The sequence below is a fragment of the Dipteris shenzhenensis genome, chromosome 15, assembly GCF_047967505.1.
Source record: "Dipteris shenzhenensis isolate YYH24624 ecotype China chromosome 15, Dip_SZ_1.0, whole genome shotgun sequence".
NCBI lineage: Eukaryota > Viridiplantae > Streptophyta > Polypodiopsida > Gleicheniales > Dipteridaceae > Dipteris > Dipteris shenzhenensis.
The window spans coordinates 46058302-46076789 of NC_141610.1; the positions used below are offsets into that span (position 1 = coordinate 46058302).

The following is an 18488-nucleotide window of genomic DNA, read 5'->3' on the forward strand; positions in this document are numbered from 1 at the left end:
AGGGTACCAAAATATGAATGTAGTTGATGATGAAAGGACACCCAGTTGACAATGCAACATAATAGTTTTGCACCTAACTGAAAAGATGTGCACTACTACAGGAAATAAACATCTCATAATTTGTAATTAGTTTAATCAACTTCATATATTTATTAATAAATAATATTTATCTTATGTTAGAGAGCATTGATTTTGAGTTATAATTTTATCATTGTGTGCATGAGATAGTTGATTTTTACACCAAAATATTACATTTGACATCACACATTGTGTATTTCATGGCTAAAGGGATTATTCACCCTCTATTGGCAAAAATTTCCCTTGAGATATAGTTTTACCTTAGAAAACATGAGACGATAGTGCCTTATCAACTTAACATTGCACATGTACTTCTAATTTGGGACATTAATTTTAAATTACATAGCATATTATAATTATCTATGCATTTGACAATTTAGATTAACATTATTATATTTTTCAATTACAAAATGGAGAAACCTTAGAATTTTTTTGGAATAAAAATAAGTGCATGTACTTCTCATTGTCACTTTTATTTAGACTCCATATAGAAGAAATATAGTGTTCTAAAATTAAAGAATATGTAATTAGCCTGCATTAGATATCTTATTAAAATTACAATGATCCACACTTGTTACGTACATGCTCATTTTTAATATACAAATATTTTTTTATATGGAATATTCAACAGTCTTTCTTACACAAAAAACTCCTCCTATGTAGGTAATTGCAATACAAAACATGCAGTCTTGCTAATTTCTAATATACGAAACAGAGAATCCCCTTGATTATCCATATAAAAGTACATATTTCCTAGAAGAGACCATATTTCCTATATAGAAAATAGAAAAATCATTTGATTCTCCATATGGGATGTCACATTTCCTATATAGCATTGAGTGATCTATATAGGAAATACAATTTGCTGTGAAAAAAAGAGGTCATTTCCTAGATAGAAAACATAGAATCCACTTGATTCTCCATATTACATGACAAATTTCCAAGATGGCATTGGCTGTCTATATAGGAAAAAGAATTTCCTAGATGAAGAGGGGAAAATTCCTCTTTTTATCTAGGAAATATGCTCAAATTTCCTAGTTGAACACCAAATTCCTATATAGGCATTAGTCTAAAATTCCTTATGATATAGGCTAGAATTCAAAAGAAAGGAATAAGCTAACAAGTTTTTAGAAATGAAAAAAACATATGGAAAATCATGCCATGACTTTGCTAAATTACCCCTATAGTCAAGGAGTGCTCACCAATTACTTTTAGCATTAGTTTAAGAAAAAACCATAAAACTCGAAAGCCCCAACCTCATTTCTCATTATTGTAAGTATTGTTGACACAAAGTTATATTGAACCCTTGAATGTGGGCATTCATAGCCAAAGGAAGAATGCTATGGTATAGATTTTCTCCACTTCGACTTTATAAGAATTTGGGCATCATCTCCACTTCAAGCACTCGAGGGTCATCACTAGGATGCAGCCACCTTTTTGCATAATGTATCGTGAGGCACGTGAGAGACGTCAGCGCAAGTGGAATAAACAATACTAACGAGCTTTTGAAAGTTATCTGAGTGGATTGCGTCGAAGGAGAACATCGTTCTGCGTCTAAGTTCCACTTCCTTTGCAGAAGGCTTAACTGCCCGCTCTCTGAAAGCCTTAGAATGGCTTTTGAGACTTCTGCCGTCCACTTCGACCCTTTTTGAAAAGCCTGGAAATTGCTCAAGCACATGAGCACGTTGCTTGGAAAGTCCATGGAAGCATTGACAGAGAAGTCCTTTAAAAAAACACGGAAGAGTAAAAGAAAATGCGTTTGCTTTGATGGAAAAATCCTGAAGTTTTACGTAGAATTGCTTATTAAAAATTCGTCGGGATATGACATTGGAAGATGAGAACACTTACGAAACCATATCCTTCGCTTGTCATCTGCTCACCAGCCACCTCAAAATCACAAGGGAACAATGAAGATAGGAAAACATTCACATATGGAAGCTCATCAACAATTGCGGCCACTATGCCATCCGTTAGATTGCCTTTAAACTCACTTGGGTTTCGTAGTGATACAAGGTTTGTTTTTGGTATCTGAAATCTCTTGGTGAGGTAATCCTCAACAATAGATCCTGTTCGGTAGCCAATCTTAACGCTGTTTTGCTTAAGGGTCTCGATGTCTTGTATCGTTGTAGAAAGCTTCGCAGCAGTGAGAAAGGAGCTCAGAGCTGCAGTGTAGCTAGCACCGAGGAGGACCACGAAAAAAACCCAGACAACCATAAGAAACCGTGCTAGTGGGCTTCTTATCGACTCTCCTGAAAACATAGTCAAAATTGTCCAAACATGACTAATCGGTTGCCATGGATTGCAAGAGTTTAGAAATCACATAATAGACACGAGCTGAATGGTTATTCATCACTACTTACGTTGCAACAAAATCAATGCTTCTGCAACAAACCTGCAAGATAAAGAAAGGACTGCATAAGAGGCAACGTGGAATAGGTATTAAGGTTCCACTAAGGTCCTAAATAGGCCCCCCATGGAGGATTTCGGGGTTCTATTAATTAATTTGTTTGAGAGTGGCGAGGAGGAGGGCTAATTTTTGGGATAACATAAGGGAAGGGGATTAATAAAGGGGGGGAGAGGGAGATAAGGCAAGGGAAGGGATTAATAAAGGGGGGGAGAAAGAGATAAGGGAAGGGAATAAAGGGGGGAGGGGGAGGGGAATTAAAGAGAGAGGGACTTGAGATTGGGGAGGGGGACCACTCATGAAGTGCATTAAAGTTGAGGGAGCACTTATAATTTGAGGATTACCAAAAAGCGAGCGACAAAAAGCGAGCAAGCCAAAAAAAGCGAGCGATAAAAAATAATAAAAGATTTATAAATCCCCCATTTTAGTAGCAAAAAATAATAACTTATTCAAAAGTGCATATGTTCCCTCAATGCCAGAAGGTTAAACATGCATATAACTTTAAAGCCATTAACACTAATTTCACATCATCCATGAGACAGTTTGTATGTTTAACTTCCAAGTCATTGTTTGTATCAAAGTCAAACCCTACTGTAATCAAGTTCTCTCTTTCCACTAGAGTAATTGAGATCATCTTTCCAAGGACTCCTTGCATGGATTAGTCTAGATTCCATGCATATGTAAATGCTTAGGTTTTTTAACTCTGTTCACTCTTGGAACAAAACCCATGTTTCTTTGTTACTACAAAAAAATCCTTCCCTAATGATTTATTCTTACCTCCCACTAATGCAGCAAATTGGCAACAAATTCATTTTTTGGTGCATTAAATTTTAATAGATGTTGCATAAAGACATGATAATCATCTAAGATACGCCTTGCCATTTGATTTGATATGTAACATGACCCCGTTTGGACTTGTAAATCAAAAGATACAGGGATGTGAAAATGTTCTCTTTTGGGCCAAAACAGGGAGCACGTTTTGGCCCAAAAGAGGACATTTAACGCGCTCCCTGTTTTGGCCCAAAAGAGGACATTTTCACATCCCTATATTTTGGCAAGATGTCAACATTTGATTGTTTTGGCCCAAAAGATGAGTTTTTAACATCCCTGCATCTTTTGATTATCAAATATAAATGGCATAATGTTACATATCAAATCAAATGACAAGGCATGATTTAGATGAATATCATGCCTTTTTGCACCATCTAAAAAACTTGTGTGCATCAGAATATAAATTTTGTGACACATAACCACCTTTTTGAATACTTTGTACTTCAAGCAATTATTTTATAAAAAACTTAGATTCTTTCTTTGCTTGCTTGATTTTCCAACCACTTCAACTAATTGTCGCTCGCTTTTTCTCGCTCGCTCTATTGACTACCCCTTATAATTTTATTATAACAAACTTATAATACTCTATAGCTTAGTGGTAGGACTCACTCATGTGATAATGTTCCCAAAATCTCCAAAAAGTAAAATGCAAGGCCAAGGAAGGGAACAAGGCCAAATTTTAACAAAAGAACCGTGATGAACTTGGGCCCTGACGAAATCAAGATAAGATGAAGGCAAGGGTCAAGTGTTTCTTCTGTGAAGAAGAGAACCATGTGCAAGCTTTGGCAAGAGCACATTAAGCTAATGTGCAACAATTTTGAAAGACAAGAAGTGGATTCTGATGTGGAGTGTCGTGCAATACTTGCAGAAGTACATGATGCAACAACCGATGCCAATGTGGTGACTCACTCATAAGGACAAGCCCTCGAAAAACAAAAGGCACAACCTTGAGCCAAAGACATAAATTGAGAGGAATAAATAGAAGCCATGGCCAAGATAGCAAGGCAAATCCATTGCAGTAGAGTTTGAACCGAAAAGCAGCCTTGAGCATCCGACAAGTCTACGAACAAAAGACCATGCAAGCCCACAGACCATAGCAAGCTACAAGTGCGACACCGGAGCTCCAACTAAGAATCAATCTAAGAGATGGGCCAAGCAATGAGGCCACCAGTGCATGGGAAACCTTTTGGGATCTGAAGGTTAGTATAACAATGAAGTAGCTATTATAGCTAGCCCATATTGCCACGAGTTCTTCAGGCAAGGCAATTTGTAGAGAAGCCTAAGTAGAACACACATGTGGTAGACTCATTAGCCATGGTATATGAGACAGTGCCCTTCGTCACTATAAAAAACAAGAATCAAAATATACAAGTGTCAGTCTGGATGAAACTCCTTCATCATGGATGATTGAAAGGTCCTAATTAGGAACTTGATTGAGGAAGCTTTTGAGCTGTGCTTCACCAACAAGAAGCACCCCCACAGTGTTCATTTACAAGTGCAATACATACTTCCACCCTAGGAACTTCTCCTCATTGCAAAGCTATCTGATCAGTCACATCTTGGATGAGTCAGTGCAGTTCGTCTTTCACTTCCTCTTTGAATAAATCAGGTTGAAGAAGAGCATCAAAAATAAGCCAAGGGCCTTCGTTGCCAAAACAATCCTAGCCGAGGGTAGCAGAATAGTGGATTGGGCCACCCTGTTCTTACAACAACTTCATTGCCCAATTCCAAGGGCATGTGCGCAGGTAGGCTCATTAGAAAGTAGGAGCACACTTTTGTGTACTTTTGCAGCATTCACTCTCAACACAATAGGTACAGCGTCCCGACATGCGGTGCACCTCTTTGTCCCCAAGGTTCCATCAACCCTACAGCCTAGGGAAGATTGCAGCACTCGACAGCAACAATGAGCAGCCTACTACCCCAAGAGCAATAGACCAGCACGCATAGTGTGATGAGAGTCCCTGAGCAAGAAGCAAGCCACACCCAGCAATCAATTGATCATCAAGGAGCTACCCTTGTACCCAGACCATCCCTGCCGGTCCAATAAGGGACCCAACAAGAGACTACATCACGAGACAACATCACCTTGGTCTCGATCCCATAACTCCCTACAAATTAATTGGATTAGTTACAGCTCTTAGCATCCGAGCCCCTTCTGTCCTTGTAGCCTTGGCAGTCTATAGGGAGCTTATAGATCCCTTGCTACATCATCTCGAATAGCAATTTCTATTCCCCTTGAGCACCAACCCTAACTAAATAGGAATGGATCCCAAGAGCCCTCTCCGCCACTAGTCCAAGCCTCTCCAAGTCAAAAGCAAACTCCTCTCGAGAAAGTCTCGTTTACCTATGGGGTTGGAAGCCCCTCCCTCTTTCATTACAAGTTTGCCCTCCCAAGACCTCCCCCTCTTAGAAAATAAACTCAAAGTCATCCCAAATCAAGAAAGTATTCCTATATGGTATACATTGCTGAGAGTAGTACCCAAAGTGAGGGTACCATACCTTTCTCCTATTTGCTGGCCATAGTGAGCTTGTAGAACCACATGGTGCATGCTCATGACATGAAGTAGAAGACCGTGGCATAGAAGAAGAGGGCTCAAAGAGGGTCAAGTACAAAGAGGAACGATGGGTGGAACTCATGTATCATGGACCTCAACACGTCCAACTAAAGTTCGCACACTTGGGAATCATGTTGTTCATGTGTTTGAGCAATGGAAGGAGGAGCGGTCGATCTACCCTGATGCACCCATTGAGATCAATGCCATATATCCTTGGCCACCCAAGGTCACAACTATGGATGTGACCTGCCGACCGTCCCATTCCTCCTTATGAAGCCCATCACTTCTGCCCCCCATGATCACCAACACAGCCAGACATCACCTACAATCTCATGCACCCAGTGCCAATATCATGGTCCCAGCTTGTCTCACCAAGATCACTAGCAACCTCACATCATGTGCGGTGTAGTAACCCCCCCTTGATAATCACTTCGTGGGTGACACTCAAGGCTCCTAAATTTTGCACCTTTAAGATTGGTCCCTACTAGCCCTGAGTTTCCTTTGAGATTCAGACCATGAGGACTTAGTCCAAGCTATGTTTAGGCAAGTGTTAACCCCTGCACCAAAATGCAAGAAACTCATGGTCAAGGTGGAAGGCAAGTGGTGCACTAAGTGGAGCATGCAAGAAGCAGCATATATCAAAAGATGTGCAAGAAGTGAACCAGACCAGAGGTGGTGCACAACAGAGTACAAGTTTAAAGGATAACTTAAAATTTCTTGCAAAGGAGGAACATGAGCTCCATCCTTTACCCACTCATAGGGTCTTTTCAATAGGCTACATGAGATGTTGTGAAAGACAAATAGTAAAAGGGTTTTACATATGATCCTTTTAAATAAGAGGGGAGGGCCCCTCATAAATAGGGGACTTACTCCTTAATCACTCTCCTCTTTACCCCACCCCTTTCCTTTTCTACCCCTCCCCTCCTTCATTTTCCATAAATTAATACATTTTTGAATTCTTTCACTTGGAGGGAGTTATTTTTTGGGCATTTTTTCTCTCACCTAATATATATACACATATATATGCATATAAATATAAATATATTTATGTATGTATGTTATACACACACACACACATGCACACACACATGCACGCGTGCATGCACATGCACACACACATGCACATACACATGCACATGCACATGCATGTGCACACGCACACACACACGCACATGCACACATGCACGTGCACACACACGCATGCATCTATGCATGCACGTGCACGTGCATGTGCATGCACACACACACACACTTAGATCTAGGAAAGACCTAATTAAAAAGCCCTTGTTTTTCAATAGAGGTTCAAGCGATTTCTTAGGCGAAAAGTTAGAGATAGCCCAACGAAGCTAAGGTAGGGTATCATCTTAAAAATTTCATGCAAAGGGGGGATTTGAACTCAAGACATCCTATTTATATAATTTACTTACTCTTAGGATGTTTCCACTAGGCTACATGAAGATATGTGGTAAAAGGGTTTTAAGTTCTTACCTTCATAAATAAGAGGTCCTCCCTTCATAAATACAGAGATGTCCTAGTCTAGAAGGGTTTTGAGTTCTTACCCTCATAAATAAGAGGTAAGGGGGGGGTCCACCCTTCATAACAAGAGAGATGTTGTAACCTTCTTTAGATTTTCCTTTAGGACCCTTCCCCTCCTTCATTTTCCACTCATTAAGACTTTTTTTAAAAAATTGGAAAATGCCAATTATATTATCGGGTTGGTCAGGCTCCCAACACAAAATTTTAGTGGACCACGTGCATTCAAAAGTAGGAATATTTTAATTCAACTTTTGGAAAAATTTTAATAGGATTATAATAACAGGAGGGGTTATTTAGTTCAACTTCAGGGAAAAATTCTGTTAGTTCATAAGTAAAGAGGGGTGATTTTATTGGGAGGAAAATTTTAGTTGAGGGGGTTTTTAAACACCCCTTGAATGCATGTGATACATAGGGTTATATAGTAGTGCATCCCTTGAGCCCCCAAAAGAAGACCTTGATCCAAAAAAATGGCCGAATGACAAGGATTTTTAGCCCTCGGCCTATGCTGCAAGCAGTGATAGGAATGTAGATACTAGCCTTGTAGACAAGTTCAGATCACTAGCAAACTTCAACTGATTAGGGGATCCTTATCCCTAATAGCCACCCCAAATCTTTCAGGTTAGCCAAGACCATTGATTCTCTATACCCCACCCCAACTGATAGACAAAAGTCCACGAATTTCCCATAGAGCAAGCATGACAACTGCTCAAATATATGGCCAGCAGGGTCAACGAGAGGAAGGAAGCCTCTCCACTCAAAACTAGCCTCCACCTCGATGCAGTAAAGAACTTGGCCATAAGGCTGGATTTCTTGATCGTCACCTCTACTTGCCTCCAAATTTCCCTAGAAATTGTGCATCTACCAAAAAGGTGTCTCAAACGACTTCTCATAGAGCAGGCACACTGGGGGAGATTGAGATATACTTCGAGAGTCTTCCCCAAATCGAAAGCCATTTGTGGAGGACTTTCCATAGCAAAAAGTTGGCCTTCCTCGCCACACACCCTTTCCAAGTTTTTCTGAAGCATTTTTTCCACCATGCTGGACCCCTACATATGTTCCACTTCTAATTCAAATCTAGAATATGTGCCTGGTCCTGTAGAGTAGATGGCAATAGACCAACGTCATCAAGATTTTTGTGAGCCAAGTCTTACCTATTTGCCATTGATTCACCCTCCAATTGGTAGAAACAACATAGTTAGAAGGCCAAGCATTGAGAATTCGCTCCATGACTACTCTAAGGAGATCAGTTTCCTAGACGTTCAAGGCAAACCAATTGTCGTAAATGAGTTCCAAGGGTAGCCAATCAAATTTGCAAGATTCTAGAGATCCTCCCAATCCTAATACCTTTGTTGCGGGCTCTTGCAACATCATGCATGGTGAATGGTTCTTTCCTGAAAGTGACACACAATGATATACTTTCGAGCAAAGTTGAATCACCCCTAAGGCCGTCCTAGCATTTCCATGTGAGTGAACCTGTGCATGCCTTCCCCATAGAATTGAGCCCTGCAATCAAATATGAACCAACAGTCTTGAGAGGGAACCCTGAGTAGATGTGGTCATACTAGAAAAGTCCTAGCCAAGCTCCCACCTCGTTGCTTCTTCCATTTTTCACGAATGCCCTAATGATCACTGTCCATGGAGAGTGGCCCTCCAATACATGAGGGAGCCACTAACTAAGCAAGGCAGTGCTACATACCATGATGTTGGGAAGGCCCATTCTGCCTTGCAACTTTAGAGCTTTGAGGGGCTCCCAAGGGATATGATGCATTCGTCTTCTATTACGCTCCTCTACCCACAAAAAGGAACACAATAGTCTCTCAACTTCTGACCAGTGACACTTTGCGAAATTCCAGATACTAAGATATATTGTACTTGGGAATGGGCAATTCCGAGCTAAAAAGTGCCCAAAATTTGATGAGCAGCCAGTGGTGGCCATGAGCAGCCATGAGCTAGATTCTAGGAACTTTCCAGTTTGGAATCCTCCACTGCCCCTTGTGGAGGGCTGGAGGGATGGGCTCACCCATGGTTAGTGTAATTATGGGCAAGTTAAATCGAAGACTTTGACCCAATGGTGAGAGCGTCCATTCAAATCTCGATCCAAGGGCCATGATATTCACCATTTATAGACCATTGGATCTGAAGCTAAATCCAAGAGCCACAAAAATTTTGTCATGTCGTGATTTACAGACCGTTAAATCTAAAAGCAAATCCACAAGCTCGCGATATGCACCATTTGTAGACCATAGATCTAAAACAAATCCTAGGGCTCACGATGTGCACCATCTTGAGACCATTAGATAACAAGGTACATCTAAGGGTTGGAATGTAAATCTTTAAAAAGTATGCCATGCTATGATAGATTGACAGAGAGTTTGACAAACACTTGAGTTACTTGCATCGTGGGCTTCATTGGGAAAATTAATGTGTATCGATAGATTACCACTAAGAAAAGGCCAGGATCTAATGGCAGAGATTCATCCTCCTCTAACCCTAGATGTTTATGTAGAGGAGGATAGAACGTGCGAATAATCAGAATTCTTGCATTCCAACCAAGGCAAAGGCCATGCCATGCCCTTAGCTTCACCTTGATTCTCTCTTTGAACCAATTGAAATGTTGATGAACTGTTAGCCCTAGTCTAAGTGTGGCTCTGAGATATCTAGTAATTTGCCTCTCCGAATGATCTACAGATCCTTGAGCCAAGAGGGGAGCACATTCGGTCCTTTAAACGAAGGTTTTGGCGCAGCTACACTAGGATCCTGATTCTCTGCAGAACCTCTTCAAGAGATTAAGAAGATCAGACACTCTCTCCCTATCTTCTATTGATATCATCGATGAATAGATGTGCACAGAGATGTTGACCCAAGGGAAGGGTTGTCAAGAATAAATAAGCCCAAATCTCTAGCTTGGTTAGCTTAAGGCAATAACATGATGTGTTATGCGTGACTCCATGCTCCTGCATTGGCTGTAACTGAATAATAATTCTATATGAATGTTACATTTCACTTTGCGTTCATTTCTTGTTTTCTCTGTGTCTCTTGAAGTCTCTCTTCTTCTCTCTTTCTGCACAGTTCTCTCTCTTTCTTCTAGTTCACGTAGTCCTTACATGGTATCAGCTAATCCATCCACTCACTTTTGGGCCTAATACTTTCCCTTCTACCTACCTCATTCTTATGCTCCCTCTCCAATGGTGTCATCCAACAATCTAATGAGGCAGGTGTATGAGATAGAGAAGCTATCTAACATGAAATATCGCTTGTGGTCCATAAATATGGAGATGTTGCTTGTTCATACCTCATTGATGATACCTCTATCAATCCAAGCATCACACTCCTGCATATGCATTAGGCCTGGACACTAGGAATTTCAAAGACAAGATCAGACATTATACTCCATTGTGGGTGGTGACACCTAAATTCAACTCGTACATTTCCTCAAATCTGCAAAAGCAATATGGGATAAATTGAAGAGCACATATGGCCACACCAATAGGTCCACGTGCATTGACGCCTGATGAACTTGCTAGAAACTGACTTTGTGTGGGAATTCTTGAATCATTAGCAAACTATGCTAGATGAAACAATTAACATGGGCCTTACAATTCCTCCTCTCTAGCAAGTCACCATGCTCATAGCCACTCTTCCTTCGTCATGGCGTGCATTTGTAGCAACTTAGAGCAACCTGACCCAGTTGACATTGCCAACTCTCCTTGGTAAGATATTGCAAGAAGATGCAATGAGGAGAAACAACGATCTTGTCAATTCACAACCCAAAGCAATGACTACACTCTTCACATAGAGCAAAAACTAGAGGAATTTGTGGAACTTCCATCGGAATAATTTCCATTGAGGAAAATAGAATCCTACATCCTCCTCTAGACAACCCCCACTTCTCCCCTTGCCACATGTTGTCTCATCTAGAAATGCACCCCAACCACATCCAAACCAAAAGGTCCATTGCGAAAATCAAAGGCACTTCCCAAATCCATGCATGCAGGCATACCCAATAGACATGGAACACTCCAGACACTTCTCTACTATTAGACACACTCTCCAAACCAAAGGATGCCACGTAAAATTCTTGGTATTTTGACACTGAGGCATCTCACCACATGCCCTCAAGGTGTCATTGGTTCTCCAGTCTGCAAATGTATACAAAACCCATTCCGGTGTACCTTGGTGACAATCGCCACCTGTTGACCAAAGGGCATGGCAAGGTCCTACTCTCCTTGCTCGATGGGTGACACTTGGCCCTCCAACACACGCTCCTGGTTCCAACATTATGCAAGAACCTCATTTTCAGTGGCGGCATTCATGAAGCAAGGTTTCTCTCTAGATTTTTGCCTTGATCACTGCCTTGACCACTACCTCATCCAATCAAGGGACCTAGCAAGCTTCACTCCAGTCAACTACATCCTAGTCAATGGCCTATATCCACTAGGGGTTGGCACTTATCCCACTCATGCCTCTCTAGCAATGACAATTGAAGGTGAGGCCCACATGTGGCATAGGTGCTTGGGGCACATAAACTATTAGGCACTCGCCTAATTGGCATGCTTCCACTTGGTCGATGGAATCCCCGCCAGAATCCCAATTGTCTACACCTTCTGTGAATTCTGTGTCTCGGGGCTTGGGAAAGAAACACTTGGAGACGTGGCTTGAAGGTATACATGCCACTCGAATGCTTCAATTGGTCCACTTTCACCTGTGTGGACCTATGCAAACCAGGTCCTTGGGAGGTCTGTTCTATTTGCTCATGTTCATCAACAATTTCAACACCTTCACTTACTCATACTTCACCAAAATAAGGAGACGGTTGCAAAATTCCAGGAATTCCACAAGATGGCGACCATTCAAACATCTCATCCCCTGTAGGTGCTTCACATGGATGGAGGAAGAGAGTATTGCTGAAATGCATTTGCCCACTATTGTGCATCAGAAGGCATCATGCACTAGAAAACAATACCGGATACCCCATCGCAAAACCCTATGGCCAAGAAGAAATTTTGAACCATCATGGAAGGCACTCAAACATTACTTGCAGACTCCAAGCTTCCCAAAAGCTTATGGAGCAAGGTGGTCATGATGGTAATATACATTCATAATATTGCAACCATGTGTCACAATAAATCCACCACTCCTTTTGAATCCTGGACCAATCATTGTCCCAACATCGAGCATTTGTGGGTGCTTGGATGCAAAGCATTTGAATACATTCTAGATAAGCACAGGCACAAATTGGACTATAAAACTAGAGAATGTATACTCATTGGCTATGGACGTCCTCTAGGCATGAAGGCCTATCGTCTGTATGATCTAGTAAAGCATCAAGTGTTTTACTCAAGGAATGTAATCTTCAAAGGACATTCCACACATTATCTTGGTAGAGAGGTTCTATGATTCGGAGCAACAACAACTCGTTCAAAGCACCGATGAGGAGTTGCCCATGGTTGGGCCTGTAACACCTCCTCCCTTGCCCCCACGGCCTCTTCCATCGTCTCTAGTACCACCTTGGACCCCGGCCACTCCTTAGGTTACACATTGGTGTCCCAAAACCAAAGATCGAATGACAATGCAAATTGATTAGCCCCCTACCTCACGTTGCCTTGTCATGTCCAATCCATCCCCTAGAGATGACTTTTCTTCTAATCCAAATCAGGACCATGATTTTCGTGATGCTCTCACGTACCCTACCTTTGAAGAAACAATTGATGAAGAGCAAGACCTCATATTGTCCCCAACTGATGAAGTGTAAGACCTCATGTTGTCCCCAATTGTATCCATGCAGCATCGATCGACACGCTCCACAAGAGGAACATACAGTCCCCAATTCCGTGACTCAGAATACTCATTGGCCATTGTCCATGTAGAATCTCATCCAATTAACCACTCGATCACATTCCCCTTCATCAAGCTCTACATTCACCCGAAGCTCCACAATGACTAATGCCAGTCTGAACCGAGCTTGGGTGCTTGTAGATCCCCTACCCATAAGAAGATCATAGGCTCCAAGTGGTTGTTAAAGAAGAAGTACAAAGCCGATGGATCTCTCTCCCGCTTCAAGGCACAACTTGTGGCTTGTGGTTTCTCACATTTATATAAGGTGTTGACTATTTAGAGACAAACACGCCTGTGGTGTACTTTGCCTAATCGTTGCCCTCAACACTACAAGAGGTCTATTCCTACACTAGATAGACATCAAGACTGCTTTCCTTAATGGTGTTGTCCCTGAAGCTCAACGAGTTTATATGAAGTAGCCCCTAGGTATGAAAAGGTGGGTCATGAACAACGGATGTGTCTTTTACTCAAAAGTCTTTATGGCCTGAAGCAATCCCCTTGAGTATGGTACCAGAGGCTAAACAATATCTCTATGAAATGGGATTCATGAGCTCACATTTTGATAGCAGTTGCTAGCATCTATTTCAAACGGGTGTCAAATTCATATTGTCTCCTTGGTCTTTATGTAGATGACCTCCTTCTTGTAAGCAATAATTATGATTTTCTTTGTCAAACTAAAATGCAACTTGCCCTGGAATTTGAAATGACTGATAATGGCAATGCTGAGTATTGTTTAAGTATCCAGATTCATAGAGATACACCGATAGGTATAATTTTCATCAACCAATAGCGGTACATCTCTAACATAATCGTTCACGTAGTTCCTACAACGGTGGCTCCTTTGATAAGGCCAGCTTTGACATCGCGCTTAATCATGTGGATCAGGGGCACATACCCAATCACAAACAAAAGTCGTGCCAGGGGGTAGCCCTGATGGACCGACCTCCTTAACTCTTTTCAATTTGGGGGACCTATTATTGGATAGGATTGCATTTGTCTCTCTCTCTCTCTCTCTTATAGTGTCTGCTTATTTTATCGATGACTTGTAAAAATAGCATGACACGTGGCTGAACAAGACCACAAATTTTCACTCATCCCACAATGTTGCCTAGCTAATCATTTTTAAGCATTTAATTGGTGGCTCGCCTACTCTTAATTCCTTTAAAAGTAGGGCCATAGTGGTTTTCCTAACTTGCCTTATATAGGGGACTCAATACAAGAAAGCTATGAAATAGGTTTTGCCACCTTGTCTTGTATAGGGGACTCAAACAAGAAAGCTATGAAATAGGTCTACGAGTGGAAGGATAGTAATATTATAATTTGGAGAGAGAGAGAGAGAGAGAGAGAGAGAGAGAGAAGGCACTGCACTAGCTGCTAATAATTCATCTTGCCATGCGACTTCTATATCAATTTTTATGTCCCCTAGTAGCTCCACTCCCTGAATAGCACCTCATCCCTCCGAGATCCCTCCATGGCTCCACCCGACAGCTCATGAGTACTACTCCTTATCGTCATTAAAGAGAGTTTAAAGTTCCTCTAGAAGATCTGCCAATCTCCAAGAGGACCTCCATAGTCATAGTATAGGTGCAAGTGATCGATATGGCTCCTTTGAATGCTTGTTCATTCCTGGTCTTGTTTTGTTCTTTGCACCATTGCCATTTTGATTTGGAGAGTGATTCTAGTTGTGCATGTAAAGCTTCCTGTCATCGTCTCCACTCCATATCTCTTCCCTTGCCAAGTACATCTCTCTCTCTCTCTCTCTCTCTCTCTCTCTCTCTCTCTCTCTCTCTCTCAATATGCATCACATCCTTTGCCCAACGATGTGGAAAATCTTTGCAGCTCCATATTCCCTAACCTTTCTTGCCTTTCATCCCCTTGAGGGATTTTTGGACTTTGTCTCTATTCACCCCCTCGCTTGGGATCCAGTATGCATCTCCGTTCCTATCTATATGTTGGTCTAGAGACTTTCTCTTGTTAGTTAGATCATCCATTGTCCTTGCCATGTAAATATTTCTTTCTTGGGTAGTGCTAGCTCCGTGTTTGGGGATTGTGAACCCCTCCTACTTCTATTTTCTAATTGCTTTGAAATTGGTCACCTTTTTAGAGGAGAAGTGAACTTCAAGAAAATTATGAAAAGGTGGGTTCATCTCTTGGCAAACTAGCTGGGAGGTATGGATAAATCAGGTCACAGTGTGTTGATGGTCCATGTTTTTTTGCCATCTTGCAAGAAATTTTCTAGCAAGTACCAACAAAGATTCAAGCTTCCAATCAGAGCATAAGGGCTCACTTCTGTTCGACTCTTTTGGGGGATTTCATGAGATAAAAACATTTTGGTATGTGTCTGTCATGCCTCCCAATGGGTGACTCTGTGCTATGTGATCTTCAACCTTACCAATCCCACCAAGGACCTCAAAGAGAAGGATATTAAGCGCCAGACGCTGGACATATTCGATTTTGAGGATACTACATCATATCTATAGGAAGTTTATGGTGCACAAGGCCCTTTGTCCGTAGAGCAACAAATAGCTTCTATCGCTTCTCATCTTTGAGCTTGAGAAGCATAACGGCATTGCTAAGCTTCTTGAAATTCGCTCAAAAGGAGGAGCATAAGATTTTTTTGAATACGAGCCTTTTTTTTAGAGTAACTATGTGTCAAGTCTACCCCACACAAACATGTGAATATGTTCTAAATGAAAAGTGTTATGTAAAGAATGTGAAATGCTTTCCAATTATCTAACATAACAACATCTACTCTCATTTTCAATATTCAATTTCAAGTTATGTGTTGAACGCAAAGTGCTATGAACCCAAGGAAAGGCACGTTCCTTGGTCTTATAATTTTTGGAGAGGAAGCGTGCCAACTCTCTCCACACACAAATGTGTGGTTATGTGCTAAATGCAAAGTGCTATGTGCAAATGCAAAGTGTTATCTGACTATCTAATACAACATATTCTCACATATGTAATATTGAATTCCAAGCTCACTTTCGCAAATTATTGCGCGTCCACAACGAAGGACACACTTCTTACTCTTATAACATTTGGAGAGGAAGCGTGCTAACTCTCTCACCTCAAAACCTATGGTTATTGGCATGTCCTGAAAGGAGGCCTTATTAACAAAATCAATTGTTAGAGATGGGAAATTCCTAATTATTGATTTTCTTAGTTCCAAGAAATGTTATCATTTTTGGACTGGTCTAATCAGCGAGCATCTCTCCACGTTCAACGAGCATTTAGCTGCCAAAGGCCTCGCATCCTTTATTGTAGCTATTTTCCTTACACCGTAGCAGAAAGCTGGAGATCAAATTCGTGTTGTAGATTGAACGAATTCTAGTTTTTCTTCACTAGTCCTACAACAAGGCAGGCCTTATGAATGACAAAAGTCATTCATATTGCTACTTGTTAATAAATGCACACTCCTATGTGCAAAATGCAAAATGATTTTCCAATTAACTAACACAACAACATTTACTCTCACGTTCGATATTCAATTTCAAGCTCACAATTAAAGAACAGAGTGCTATCTTCTTTCTCGATATAGCTGCCTTGCGGGATGGATCTACTTAACACTTAACATATAATTCATTGAAGACTTCTTTTAATTTGGCCAACTTGACCAAAAGCAAAGGATCTCTCAGATTAGTTAAACAAGGTGAATGATATAAATATCATTCATAAGGCTTGCCCCTACCAGAGTGAAATGCGCAGAGAGAGCTGGAAAGCCATAAATTTGGAGGCTCGAAGGAGAAGGAGATTAAGAGTGTGCAGAAATGAGTAAATGCGAACAAAATTGGAATGGCCCAAAAAGTTATAAAATTGGGACCCCAAATCATCAATAGACTTGGAGCATCCAATGGGAATTTAGAACAACCGAAAAAAACAAAAAATGCCTATTTTTCCCATGTCCACCAGTCCCCCAAAGGCCTTCCCATAGGGGCAGGCCAAAAAACACCCACTTTCCAAAGATTCTTAGCAAGTTTGGGAGCGCTTATTAGAAGGGACGAGCATAGCAACTATGCCTTGAAGATCTACTGCAGAAAGATGTTAAGAGGGAGTTCGGGCTCACCAACCGACTGTTTGCATTTCATGTTGGGGGTGAGTGTTGCGCTCCAACAGCCACATCAGCAATCCTGTGAGCACAAACGATCCGATCACGGTGCACCACATCGTTGCTGTGAAAGGTGCGAAGAATAACGTCCACGGCGAATATGCAGGTTGTTGCCCACCAGCCTTTACTACCATTACAATTCCAGACTGAAGGTATGGTTGGCTGAAGTCCACCATCGATAGCCGCTGTGCTGCAATTGTCACGTCTCCAACAACTGCATCGTATTCGCTCTGCGGCAGACAGCAATAGTTCCATAATCTTTTCCGGCAGCAGGATAAGGAACAATACCGTTCTCTCTCTTGAGAGTCAAGGGCAGCATGAAGAACCCAACCCACCGTGTGCGTAGAAGATTTTGAAACATCTAGGTGGAGCACGTACCTCGTTCGACGCGAGCTCAGCTATCAAAGCGTTGTATCCAGGGCCGGTCTTGTTCGAGCTGAAGTTGTAGCACTTGAACTTGAATTTTGTGGACTCGGAGAAATTCTGAACAGCCGCCTTGAAGACTTCGATGGAGTATCCGGTGACATTAAAGGGATCGGAACAATTTACAAACTGCTTATAGGTAGTGATGTTAGGAACAAGGACGCGAAGATAACCGGAGTCTGCACCGAGTTCAGAAGAGGTTGCGTCTGCGGGAGTTGTGGAAAGTAGAAGGCCAGACGAGAAAACAAGGTAGAAAGCAAAAGTAGCAGAGGAACCCATTAAGCGAAGAGATGGAGGTTGAGTATCTTTGGAGTCCGATTGCGCAGATAACAGAGACGGTAAATGTTTCAGGCATGTTTTGCAGGGCTTACAGATCCTTTTGCCGGACCATTTCACCGTATAATCGCATGCGTGTGGGATCTATTCTTTTTCACTCTACATTGGTGGACACAATTTTTTGTGCAGAGCAGTGATGTATTAGTAATTTGTACAGCCGGTGGACCTTCTCCAGAAGTCGTGAGATGCGATAGAATCCTACATCATACGAAAAGTCTGTATTCACGACGTTCACTCGACCAGCTTGAGGAGCGACAACTGTATCAAAGGCAACTGGTCAAGTGTCCCTATGCTGAGTCAGCTAACCCATGATGTCGGTACAAAAGAAATTGTGTAAAATATACTTCTCATTTAATCAAAGCCTCTCTCGTCTTCAAGTCAA

The 18488-nt window shown here is 41.5% G+C and overlaps 1 protein-coding gene across 3 annotated transcripts; it reads right to left on the reverse strand.

The window, feature by feature from the left end:
- Positions 1-1324: 1324 nt before the first annotated feature.
- On the reverse strand, positions 1325-18279 carry LOC147893898 (glutamate receptor 3.1-like). 3 transcript variants are annotated; one of them, XM_087386190.1, is made up of 6 exons: positions 17726-18279; positions 17466-17577; positions 17306-17369; positions 2439-2470; positions 1927-2327; positions 1325-1735 (listed from the first exon to the last, which is right to left on the reverse strand). In XM_087386190.1, exons 1-6 carry the CDS (start codon positions 18047-18049, stop codon positions 1448-1450), a joined length of 1221 nt encoding a protein of 406 aa, XP_087242316.1. In that variant the 5' UTR covers positions 18050-18279; the 3' UTR covers positions 1325-1447. The 3 variants fall into 3 exon arrangements, with proteins under 3 accessions (XP_087242316.1, XP_087242317.1, XP_087242315.1); XM_087386191.1 differs by having other exon boundaries at positions 1927-1950; positions 2070-2327; positions 17306-17577; positions 17726-18277; XM_087386189.1 differs by having other exon boundaries at positions 17306-17577; positions 17726-18275.
- Between the last annotated feature and the right edge of the window lie 209 nt (positions 18280-18488).

Excerpts from the sequence above, each read along its gene's own strand:
- LOC147893898 (XM_087386189.1), bottom strand. The coding sequence starts at position 18,049 with ATGGGTTCCTCTGCTACTTTTGCTTTCTACCTTGTTTTCTCGTCTGGC. Across the intron at positions 2,328-2,438 it reads AGCATTGATTTTGTTGCAAC|GAGAGTCGATAAGAAGCCCA; the intron begins GTAAGTAGTGAT and ends CTATGTTTTCAG. Across the intron at positions 1,736-1,926 it reads CAAGCGAAGGATATGGTTTC|GCTTTTCAAAAAGGGTCGAA; the intron begins GTAAGTGTTCTC and ends AGCAATTTCCAG.